This window comes from Micrasema longulum, unplaced genomic scaffold (genome assembly GCF_059751315.1).
Source record: "Micrasema longulum isolate JH-2025_06_02 unplaced genomic scaffold, ASM5975131v1 h1tg000133l, whole genome shotgun sequence".
Taxonomy (NCBI): Eukaryota; Metazoa; Arthropoda; class Insecta; order Trichoptera; family Brachycentridae; genus Micrasema; species Micrasema longulum.
Genome location: NW_028277339.1, coordinates 1,443,474 through 1,456,527, shown reverse-complemented (window position 1 = coordinate 1,456,527; position 13,054 = coordinate 1,443,474). Strand labels below are relative to the sequence as shown.

The 13,054-nt window shown below is 29.9% G+C and overlaps 1 protein-coding gene across 1 annotated transcript in view; it reads left to right on the top strand.

Annotated features, from left to right (window-relative positions):
* Positions 1–12,592, top strand: part of Tdc2 (Tyrosine decarboxylase 2) — a 57,884-nt gene extending 45,292 nt beyond the window's left edge. Inside the window, exons 8-12 of the mRNA XM_088241867.1 lie at positions 1,645–1,834; positions 1,930–1,994; positions 4,213–4,397; positions 9,312–9,401; positions 10,892–12,592. Coding sequence (XP_088097993.1) covers positions 1,645–1,834; positions 1,930–1,994; positions 4,213–4,397; positions 9,312–9,401; positions 10,892–11,045 — 684 coding nt within the window. The 3' untranslated portion in view covers positions 11,046–12,592. The remainder of the gene's footprint in view (positions 1–1,644; positions 1,835–1,929; positions 1,995–4,212; positions 4,398–9,311; positions 9,402–10,891) is intronic.
* The last annotated feature ends 462 nt before the right edge of the window (positions 12,593–13,054 follow it).

Here is a 13,054-nt window from a genome sequence, read left to right as displayed (position 1 = left end):
ATAAAAGAGGCGGTTCTAGCTTGAAACGTCTTTTCATTGAAGTATAACATATTTTATTGTATTTTTTTACTAAAAATAAGATGAAAATGTTAATTTTTAAATATATATCGTAAAATTTATTAAAATTAATATATATATTCCGTTAGCGCAAACCATAATACATACTGTCGCATAATAATATACCTACTTAATTTTTGTAGTATTTTTCACACAGCGAACTTTTCAATCTCCGAGTTACAAAATATTTATTTTCTCCGTTTTTTGTTTAATGTAGAAACGTCCTTCTTTCTTATGAAGGCAGTATAGAGGTTACGGCAGCACAGAACCCCTAGGCTTGAGAAAAATCAAATTAAATTTAAGTGTTCTCATCGGGATTCGAATCCGAAACCTTCCGTGCGTGGGTCAAGACATTATACCGCGAAGGTCGCCAATTCATGTTTTAACGCATTCGCCGACACTTTGCTCTCAAAGGATCCACTCATATGGACACATACCATAACTTTCTTATTATTTTTTAATATTTCACTTCCGATTGGACCGTAGTTGATGGTTTTAATTAACGATAGGGAAAATTGTGTTGTGACAATTTCGTTGCAAACTGTTTTTTATTCTATCACATTTATAATTACTTCAATTTAACGTCGATTAAAACCGTATTTTCACCGCCAATGCCTTATGGACTGATCGTTTTAGACATCATTTCCTAAATGGAAACACGATTTTGACGGCTATTCTAGGCATAACCGGGAACGACTCAGGTTAACGACTAAAAAAAAACTACGGTGAATTCACTTTTGTGAAATATAAGAGTAGTTCCATTGTATTTATTTATTTTTATTTATTTATTTATTATTTACATACAATATTACATTTTAGTTATTTTAAAACATTTTTAAAATTATTATTTTTTTTACAGGACTCACCAAGCCAATGAATATGGCTTGTCGGTAAAGATCCTTTACAATTAATCATATGATAGTCCTACATGGTTTTATAATAACAATTACTACTAACTTAGATATTAAAAAATTAAAAAAATATTTAAAAAAATAAATATTAAAAAAAGTACATGCAATTTATGCTTTCAAAAAAATATTTAGAAGATGTAAAAAAAAAGCAAAAAATAAGTGAATGATAACGCAATTTTAAGATAAAAAATAAATAAATACAGAACCGGAGTACCAAAATTTTAAACCGAAGTGTATACATATTTAATAGGCACAAAGCATTTTATTAAAAACATTATTTATTAACATATCCATATTTATATCTATATGTAAGTCTATATCTATATATCATCCTCATCCATATCCATACATATCCACACATACATATATACACATATATACACATACATACATACATACATACATACATATGAACATACATATACACACATAAACATCCATGAGAATATTACTTAGTTATAAATTCTATTTTATGTATATATCTATATTTACAAATATTCTATTTTTTAATATATAAACTCCTGATCGAATAGCCAGTCTATTATTTTGCCCTTGTCACTTTTGGTAGTGCCATTTCTCAGATTGTTTGGTTTACTACCTGAGGCAGACTACCTGAGCATAAAATCTAACATTGAATCAATGCTATTGTATTTTCCCAATCCTTTTATTATTTTAGCTCGGATTAGTGTGTTTCCGGTTGATGGGATATGATGGCCAATGTTTAGAAGAAGTTAACGGAATAAACAAAAAATTAATTACAAGTATCAATGAATCCGGTAAAATCCACATGGTTCCTGCTTCCGTGAAAGACAAATTCATTCTAAGATTTTGCGTGACGGCCCCAAAAGCTAATAAAGAAGACATCGGTACGTATTAATCTAGGTTAATATTAGCATTCATTTAAATTTTTCATTAAATAAAAGCACTAATGATTTAATTATATATTTTATTTTTGTTTTAGATTATGCCTGGGAAGTAATTTGCGACTTTGCAAATGAATTGTCTGAAGTATGCGACAAGAATGCTGTAAGTATGTTTTTTTTTTTTATTGCCATAATCATATATTACAATTCTGTGACATTTAGGTAAAGAGCATGGGCGGTGTCCATAGATTAGATGGGACCGATGGTTCCCCAAAAATTTAAATTCTAAGCAATCAGTACGACCTATTTTTTTTAATATTATAAAATTAGTTTGAACTCGACTAATCTTTTTAGAAACAACGATAAATATTTTAAAAGTAGTTTGTTTTTAATCGTAGCTTAAGTTGTTAAAGTCCGCGGGAATACATGTTAATGAAGAAAAGTCAGACCGCATTTTACCCTGAGCATTCTAAAATTATGACACTCAACTCATGCTCAACGCAAATTTAGTCAATCTTTAACCGCCAGTCGGATTTGAAGTGACCATGACATTTAATTCGAAACCAATATAAAATAAAAATGGCTGTGTCGCGAAAGCGTGCAAAAACTATCCGGATAAAAGGAAAAAGACTTTTTATTGATAAGTAGGTACCTAGGTCCTTGTTTATGATTAAATTCCAAAACATAAAATAATTTATTTTCAAATATAGAATTCTTTTTGCAAATGTCAAACTTCGCGCTACTTACTAATTAAGTTAAAATTATTTAAGCATTACTGAAAATCCATTAAAAATAAGTTAATATGTAGAAATTAAAACAATTTAAAGGAAAATACTCAATTCAGTATACATTAAAAATAATTTATATTGGCAAAAGTTAAAATACAAACTTTTTTAAAATACAAAAAAACAACATTCTCTAATTTTTTGGAAAATGGATTTAGTCAAATGCAACCCTGGAAGTTCAATGAAAAACATATATTCGCTCCTTACTTTTTTCTGATAAATATATTGAAGATATTATTATTTACAAACCTAATTCACGTAAATTATATTATTTTGCAAAAAATCGCATGTAAATTGGTTCAGTAGTTATTGAGTCTATAAAGGACAAACATACATACATTAAATTGAAATTAAGCTTGTTTCTATTTATTCAAAAAAAATATTAGTTAAGTTATGTGTTTATTTCGTTCTATCATCTTATGTTATTCTTGTATATTGGCATTATTTTTATGTTTGTGTACATATTGTTATTCATTGCCTTTACTAGTTTTGTTGTTTATATGTTCATTGTAATTTGTAAACATATTTAGCTTGTTTTCGGTCGATATTATCAATGAAAATAATATATGTTAAACTACAAGCATTTCAAATCAACAAAATTTCTTATCAAATTGTTCTCGTTTTATCTTTTCATACTAAAATATTTAAACATTTATTTAGTAATATTAATATTATGAGAGCACTATATTAATACTTTGTTTGGCAACCTTTGACAATTATAGGGAAATATCACTTTTTGTTTTTAAATTTTCAAAGTAATAAAGGTCATTGAAATACTGCCTAGTAAAAAAAAATTGCTTTTTATTAGTAGCATAAAAAATACTTTTAAATTTGTAATTTTGAATTCCCGTAAAAACTGTTATTCCATTGGCCACGCCCCAAATAGCTCACGATTCATGTTAATTTGTTCGTGGCCATAGAAATTTGCGTAGAACTATATCACGAATCTTGACGTCACAACAACCAAGGCCAAACACGGCGCGTTTTTCTACGAATGTATTTTTATTGAATTTCTTTTTTACATTTATGTATTTCGAAAATACAATTAATTATTCTAAATCAATTTTATATATTTTTATCGGTATTCGTAGTGTGATATTTCCCTATTCGTCGTGGCATGGATTTGTAAAGTTTATTTTTGAATTATCTTGAAATTTCATAACAAACTTTTTCTATAATGCTTCTTAACTGCTGGACAGTTTTCGAAAACTTTTTTCTTAGTAGAGGTACGACAAAAAAATCTACACGAGGCAATGTTGTTAGCTCGAAACTGATAAAATTTTACTTAAGCTCTTTTTTTAATTTGACATTTGAATGTTAAGAGTTTTTTTTCAGAGAAACAATTTGATAGTGATATTTTTTGTAAAAAACAACATTCAATTGATCGGGAAATATAACTATTTAAAACAAGTTTTCTGGCTTTGATACAATACTTAAACATTTTGTGCATTTACTGGCATAAAACATGGCTTATTGCTAAATATGAATATGTATTCATTGACAAGATTATTGCTTATTATTTAGTTATGACGTTGTGTATATTTTTTATAATGAAATTTATTATGGCACAATAATGTAATTATTTTGATATTGCAGGAACTTGGCAACGTAAGCAGCGCCTTGCAAAAGAAACGTAAAGAGACACTCGCTTACAAGAGGTCATTCTTCGTCCGGATGGTCAGTGACCCCAAGATTTATAACCCTGTCATCACCAAGTCATCCAGTACCCAGAAACTGTCCCCAGAGAGCAGAGAGAGGAGGGTTTCTCAAACCCCCCCAACGTAAGTCCGTCTTCATCTCATTATTATTAATACCGAATAGGGAAAGTGCGGACAAAATGATGGAGTGCTTTTATTTTGAAAAATAAATTATTAATTGTAAAAGTTAGAAGAGTAGTGTTTTTAAATAAACATCTTTGGTTTATTATCTACATAATATGATTAAATATAAAAATAAAAAAAAGAATTCAAAATGATACATGAGGGATCAAACAAAAAACATTTAGAGTATGAGTAAAATGACATAAATTACGGACATTGGGACATACAACATATAAATGGCAACTGAAAATTATAGTCAGAGTTTACTTAGGGTGTCTTCTTAAGCATAACAGCACAGGATGCATGAGCTCAACGTGAAAATGTCATGCATTGTTACCAAATCTAAAAAAAAGTGTTTGCAAAAAATGCACGTACAATATCCATCCTGCTCCTGCGTGTTACTTACAAAGTCTTCATCACCCGCGTGTCATTTCACAGACCCTTTATAACCTCCCTGTTTCTTTTTTCAGGGGGGTTATTAGTTGTATTTTTTGCCTTTACTTTCTCCATATACATACTCGTATGTTACATAAGCATGTTGTTTTATCCATTATACCTGTATGTCGTTTTGTATGTGTATTTATTTCAAAAATTGAAGGAAGAAAAAAGTAAAAGACACGACTGTAGGTGTTATACGATCTAACAATCTTTTAATAAATACATATAAAAAAAATACCAAAAACTAGGATAAATAAAAAAACTTTTATTTGTCAAAAGAACAAATGCTGGCCTCGTGGTGTAATGGTCAGCAAGAGGTTTCAGGCTCGATTCCCGGCATGGTTGATATGAAATATTTATTTAAAAGGGTGTTTTCACACCAGAATATTTCATAGTCCCTGGACTGGTACCTAAAGCGTAAGACTGATCATTTTACCTGCATGTAACAAAAATGATCAAGATACGCTGCGATTGGAGTGCCAATGCAGTGCCCTATGCGCCTTAAAGTGGGCTCGTGTTTTGCCAGGTTAGTGTAGTGAGTATTGTTCAGGTCACGTGATGCAGTAGACACTGCCACCCCAAAGCCCACGTGTGTTGAATTAAGTGCAATATGTCATTTTACCCTATACGTTATTTTTTCGGTACTTCATCTAATGCAAAAGCCACTGCATTGGTCATTCTCTGTCGAGATGGTCAACGACCCGAAAATGTATTGTTATTTCGGCAACGATGTATTTCTATCTTGATATTGTTTTATTGGGGAATCTGCAACAGCAAGAAATTGATGTCAAATGAAAGTGAGTAGCGGATAACATTATAAACCGTAACGCTTTATTTAGCTCTGTAGAAATGATAGCGAATTGAACGAAGGAAAATATTATATTTCACGGCAAAGGATTTATTGGTAGCATTTCTCCATTCTGCCATGAACGTTTCAAGGTAATCACTAGCATAAATAACTGTCTTTCTTGCTAACTAATCTGATTATTAATTATTTTAATAATAATCGGATCTCGGTTATTCCATTCACATCTGCCAACCACTGACAAAATAAAACACAAAAAAAAGTATACGAATAAGTACAGTTTAACTACCACAATTAACTTCGTATAGACGCATACGATAGTAAAAATAAATTTTCTAATATAAATCAACAACACAAAATAAGCTGCATTTAAATTTATTTTTTATCTTTTTTTATGAAATCGCAAGGTTTTTGTCTCTCCTGAGCTTTTCGACAAATGGTTCTTCCGCGGTATTGAACTTACACAGACGATAAATACAACGTATCCAGCGGCAGATTTCTGATTTTCAAAATTTAAAAAAAAGACAAAAACACATAGATAAAAATTATTTATTACTATGAATAGAAAATAAAAGCGGATTTAATTTTTTAAAGATCACATTTTCCAAATATCGACCATTGTTTTGTACGCACTCATTCAACATATTCCGCATATTTTCAAAAACACGCCTACACCGTGCACTGTAAATTACTGTTATTTCAGATCAGATATTGTCTTTTAACTGTGCGATACCGGCATTTTTGTAGAAGAGACTATTGAGATAGCCACACAATAAAAAGTTTCATGGACTGAGATCAGGAGATCTTGCGGGCCAGGCGATGTTGCCAAATCTGAAGATCACTTATCCTGGGAATAATGCCCTAACTGCTTTTTTTGATGGCCGGGCTGTGAGAGCAGTTGCACCATCTTTTTACAACCATGTATTTCGATTGAAAAAAACCACCTTCAATATGTTGTCTAAAAAACGTGTAATTCATTTCGCAGTATCTTTGAGAATTGAAGGTTACAACTGCGCCTCGTTTGTTTTGAAAAAAGTAAGGCCCTATAATGCATCTCGCTGAAACGGCACACTGTGACTTCTTGACTGTGCAGTGGCATCTCATGCATTTCCCTAGGATTGGCTGGACTCCAATAGCGACATTTTTGTTTATTGACAGAACCGTCTAGATATAATTGGGTTTCTCCGTTAAAGAAGATGTTCCCCATTCTATAATCAGTCGAAAATCTTTCCAATATCTGTTTGAAATAAGAATTTATTGTATCATTATCATTATCTTGTAATTTCTTCCTTAGAATAATGTTCAAAGTCGATCTGGGGATGCCCAAAACGGCAGCGCGTTTGTAGATCGAAAGTCGCGGATTTTCGAGTACGGAACACTGACGCGTTGCAAGTTTTCTTCGGGTTATACCGTTGGTCTTGGACCACGCCTCGGTTGGTTTATTGTTGAAGTTGAAGCTCTAAACTATGATACCCAGTTATCAATTAATTTAGTCGATAGGATATCACGAATCCAGTTCTAGAAATAATGACACCAACTTGTCACGTAGTAAGCTCATAGTTTCGCGAAGAGCCCTGCAGAAATAAACACTGAGTTTTAAGTCAATTTTCACAATTTGCGAGCATTCTTTCAGTGTAAGGTGTTCCATTATTTTTAGGTTTTGTTACAGAGCACAGCATGTGGGTTGAGAAATGGGATACTCTCAGGGGGACCCCAAAATACAATCTCTCGTCTTTTAGAAAATGTGTAGAATGGTTTTAAATTATATTTTGACAGCGGAGTCCAATGTCTCTGGGTATTATTTTTTTTAAATTTATTTACTTATACTTTTACATTGTTTGTATTCTTTTTTTATACAGAATAATGTTTCCTCACTAGGGGTATTTAACAAAGTTAACATAATAATAATAAATAATAAAACGTAATTAATCTAATTAACCTAATTATCATTAACATAATAAACAATACAAACTAAAATAATCATAAAAACCTAACCAATTTATATAGATCAATAGACCAAATTTCATAAACAGTACACACATTTTACCTATTTGGCTTGATCCACTCATCGATCCGTGTGCAACCCACCTCCACTATCCATTTCTTAATAGCAATTTTATACTGTGAGTACTTACTAATTGTCCTAATGAATAATGGAAGTAGATTGTACACTTTAACCGAGTGGTACGAACTAAGCAAATATTTTGTGCTGTCCTTTCCTATCAAAGGGAAGCTGTGTTGCCTTTCTAACCCTTGGTGCTCAAATTGTCAAATGTAATACTAACAGTCCTTTCATGTGACTAGATGAAATGAATGTAGTAAATAACATTGAGATAGGCGGTGTTAATCACATGATTATGGAATATTTTGTCTGTGTGTGTATGAAGGGCGTCAGAGTTAAGTAATGTTTCCAAATAATAATCTTAATTGGTGTTATTAAATTAATATAAAATACCACAATGGAAATGGATTTTCGTAATGAAGTTATTTAAAAAATAAACTTTAATCCTTAAAATATAGCTTGATTAGAATGACAGTTGTCAAACTAATTTCTTTAGTAAGGGAAATTACTGATCACTAATCAAATCGATTTTATCAGTTATTTCGTGCAATCATGAAATTCTGTTTCCGAAAATTGATATAAAAAACGCAAAAACAAGCCTATTATAGTGTGTTTAACACAATTATTCACCAAAAAATTAATTAGACATTTTTACTCTTCTCATGAACAACATCAAATGAATTATATTTTTTATTCGATCAATTTACATTAATCAATTTGTCCCATCTCTAACATTTTTGCAAAATGATGTAACCTTGTAAAAACGTCTTTAATAATGAGGTTTATTTTAGTTTTTTTTAGTTTTAAAGCTGATTTTATATATTAATGTTGATTTATGTGTCAAGCCTTGTACTAAAAAATTAATTAACACGCCAGATACGAATGATTTTTCGTGTGTCAATATAAATAACTCCTTTGACGTTACTAAAAAGCTATGTCGTCACTTTTTCTGACAAATATCATTCTAATCAAGCTATATTTTAAGGACTATAGGTAGACAAATAGAGATCAAATTGTACAAATGGACCTTGCCATTAAAATTGGACGTCACAGTTGATGGAAACTTCGGATTACCATTAGATAAACATCGTTACTTGTCACTGACGAGAAAGTTTATATGTTAAAACTAGGCCATTTAAAAAAAAATATGTACCGTATTTTCATCGCTTCGATTATTTAAAGTTTTTTTACTTTTGAAATTACTCCGCCCGTGACGTCACATATTCTGGTCGGTGAGTTCTGTTAACATTTTAAAGTAGAGCCCCGTAGCGCAAAAATACACTAAACTTTAAAAATGGCTACCGGAAACCGGAAATCCATAACAACACTTTATCATCGGTTAATTATCAAGAACTTGTGACGTCACTCAAAGAATTTTATTTTTATTGATTTTTCGAGAAACTTCACTACACAATTAAATACTCTAATTTTTAAGGCGTGTAAGAAAGCATTTTTATATCCAAGTTCCCGTAGCACTGAACTATCTCATTCGTAGATTTTTAAGTTTAAAAAAAATATAGCATGCTAAATAAGCGATTTTTAATAATTATTATTTATTCTTCTCTTCTAGAAACAGTTCTTGGATCTCGTGGCCATTAGCATTCTTCTTCCAAAGCAGCGAAAATGAAAACGGAAGCTCTCCCAATGACTTGGCTATAAGGTATTTATTTTTAAAATGTATTTTATTGTTAAAAACATAATGTACTTTATTGTTTGTATTATTTTTATCAAACCATGAAAATTTAAACAAGTTAACCATTACAATATTTGAGTTTGTCCAAATGTTTGTAGACAAAAGACTGGATTTCACCCCCTCGGGAGTCATTAAGATTAACAAATTACAACAGGGATGGAGAATAAGGTCATAAGCCCTGTAAATGCCTAGACTTCCAAATTCCCTTATTTAAGGTATCTCCATCCCTGTTGTAATTTGTTAGTTTAATTAACCATATTACAAAACAAAGTATTTAGAATTATTTTTAGAAAAACAACAGGTACAAGGGTAAACTCGATGTTAAATTAAAGTGATTCTTAACAAAAATATAAAACTAGGTATTCATAGAGGACACTTTTATCATTTTTTTTTGAAAAATGCAATTTTTACGTTTATTTTCAGTGGAAATTTTACGAAACTTGGTTTGCGGAAACTTTACACTATATTGATTATAACAAATACCATAACAATATTATTTAGGTCCTTTTTAAAAAATGGTGTACAAAACAAAAAATAACTTATCTTATAAAGTTTCCCCAAACCAAGTTTTGTAATATTTCCATTGAAAATAAACGTAAAAATGATATTTTTCAATAAAAAATTATAAAAGCGCCATCATGAATAATTACTTTCACATTTTAATTTAGAATCACCTTAACTAACAATACTTACATAAATACAAATAATATTTTACAATTCCGTGATATTTGTTTATAAAATTACTCTTATTTAAAAAAAAACACAGAATTTCGGGAATAAAAAACTGATCAAAGCCAACTTGAACATGATCACAATTCAATAGGAAAGGGTAAAATCAGAGTCCCATTTAGAAAAACGCCTAAATCGCAAAATTCCATTTTGTACATGCTTCCACTTTCCATAACGTTGTATCCCAACCTAACACAGGGTTCTTTGCCTCATAGATGGATACGTTATTACTTTTTTTTGTAATATATGTATTTGTATAAATAAAAAAAATATTACATGTATATATATTAGACATAAGGCGGTAAAAAATTTATATAATTTTCTTCTCTTATCTCCCTAGAGAGTGAAATTCAGTATTTGTCTACAAACATTTTGACGAACTTAAAATATGAATGATTTTATTCCGATTTTTTATTTTAGGATCTTCGACGCCTTGGCTCAAAAAGGTTCCATCTGACTCTGATACTTTATTATTTAATACAATCTATGAACCATTTTGCATGCAGTTGACACATTTAACACATCCTGATTGCTTGAATATCCAGTATACGGTGTCAGTGCTTACGAAGGAATAAAGACTATCGAAAATTGAACCATTTTTACTCGGTAACTCAAATTGTTCGTTGGAACCTCGTTATTGCAAGGGGTCGTCATGTCCAATTTTCAATTTTAACAGCATGCTACTTATCAACCCTATTTTAATTTCCTCGTGTATTTTTTCGTTTTAGATTTCGTCACCTGGACACGATGGTGAGGCTCAAGAGTCCTCAGCAGATGAGAAGAGGCAGCTCACCCTCCCCCGACAGTGATGCGTCCCGCTCTCCCCGCCGACTATCGCCCATTACCCACACTAAGAAAACCTCTCACAACTCCAACAAATAATTCCCAACTAATAAACTCCATTGTTAAATCCACGTATCTGTCAAAAAAGAGCTTGAAAAAGGCACTAGTGTTCTTAAGACTTTTAGCTTATGGTAACACTTTGAAAACAGCGGTACCTACTTATTTAAGTATTGCACTTTAAACTTTGAATATTTTTTGAAATCTGATTTTGAGTAAATAATAAATACATAATGAATAATTCTTATATACAAAATAATTTGAATTTTACCTATTAGCTTTGCGATTTAACCACTTAAAATCTGTATGACACGATTATATTAACACTTAATAAACGCGGCCACTCTCATACAGTGCCATAAACTATTTTCTTTATGATAATCGAGATTTTCTTTGAAATTTTATTAGCATTTTTTAAGACAAATCTAAATATATACTCGTATGCCACTTCGGCAGTGCTTTTAAGGGGGAACAGAAAAACAATGAACTAAATAAAGAAAAAAGTCATTTTACTACAAAAAGTTATTTTAGTTTCTTAGCTCTCATGAAAACTCGATTTTTTTTAGTTATGACTGTTTTATCGATTGTGCGTTATGTACAATTCAAAGCTGTCAGCGCAACGTAAAAAATATATTTGTATTTTATTTGCTGAATTTCGACACTTTTTTGACGGATAATAATTATTTTTCCTATGTTGCGATGTTTGCCATATTGAAAAATAGTTAAAAAGAAACACATGATTTGTTGAAATAGGCCAATTCTAAAATAACATTATAATATTTTCATCAAATCATTAGGTATGTTACCATGTCTCTAACAATGTTTAGAATGCTGTTTTCTTAGTAATTTTCTTCTAAGATAGTTTATTATTTTTAAAACGCATTTTTCATTATTGCCTACACTATGAAAATAAACACTCAGTAGTCAGTGTAGCTATTTAAGTCGTACTTCTTTTATTCTGTTTCGAAACGCAATGTAGAAAAAATATTTTAACCTCATTTGAATTATCCAAATTATGATTATATACTTTTAATGTTTGTTGTTTTTTGTAATATATTTATATATGTAATTTTAAATACACTAATCGCCTATTGAGATACCTAATTATTAAACATATTAGAACAAAAAAGGATAATATTTTTAAAAATACCTAGACATCAATGTTCCCATCTCTAAAATGTTTTCCATTCATAATAACAGGTAATATGTCAACTATTCAATGATCAATTATCAGGTATTAAATATTTTGTGGCCAGTATTTTGTGGGGTTTTTCTGTAAGTATTTTATTAAAGACAAAAGAAAGCCTATGATTTGGTTTGAAAAGTTAAAAAAAATACTGTTTTAATTAAGTGAAATTTTAAATCATTTCTCTTTGAAGCCATTCATATTATTTTAGCTAGTTGCATGTTGTATATTAAAAAAATATTTTTAATCAATAAATTGATTCGTTATATTTGTCATGATTTATAAGTACTACACATACGTTGACGTATTAACATAGGTGAATTAATTGAAAAGTTATATTTTACTTGATTTTATTTATATTATTTTTACAAATAGTAGTAGGTACTGAATGCAAACTATCATAATTATCCTGTAATAAATACGCACATTTGACAAAATACTTGAAAGAAAATGTCACTGTGTTTTCATTATAATTTATTTATGTTTTGTCCATTATCTTTAATGATGAATTATTGTCATTCAGTTTTATTCCATTTTAATACATTTTTTAACATTTCACTCAGACCATTATTAATTTAAAATCTTATATGTGCACTGTTTTTTTAATCGTAATACCGTGATTTTTTCATTTTGAAATATTTAAATTTCATTCCTTTTAATTTACTTTTCAACTACATAAATTTATTTTACTAATTGACATTAGGTACTTACGAGTTTATTCATTGGCTGAATTTATTTTGTCTTCCTTGTCGTAAAATATTTATTGTACTTGAGTATACTTTTTGTAAAAAAACATCAGTTTAATTGTATGTCTTATTTGGTAATTGTCAAATAGAAATAATATAAGTATGTTATTGTTCTCTGT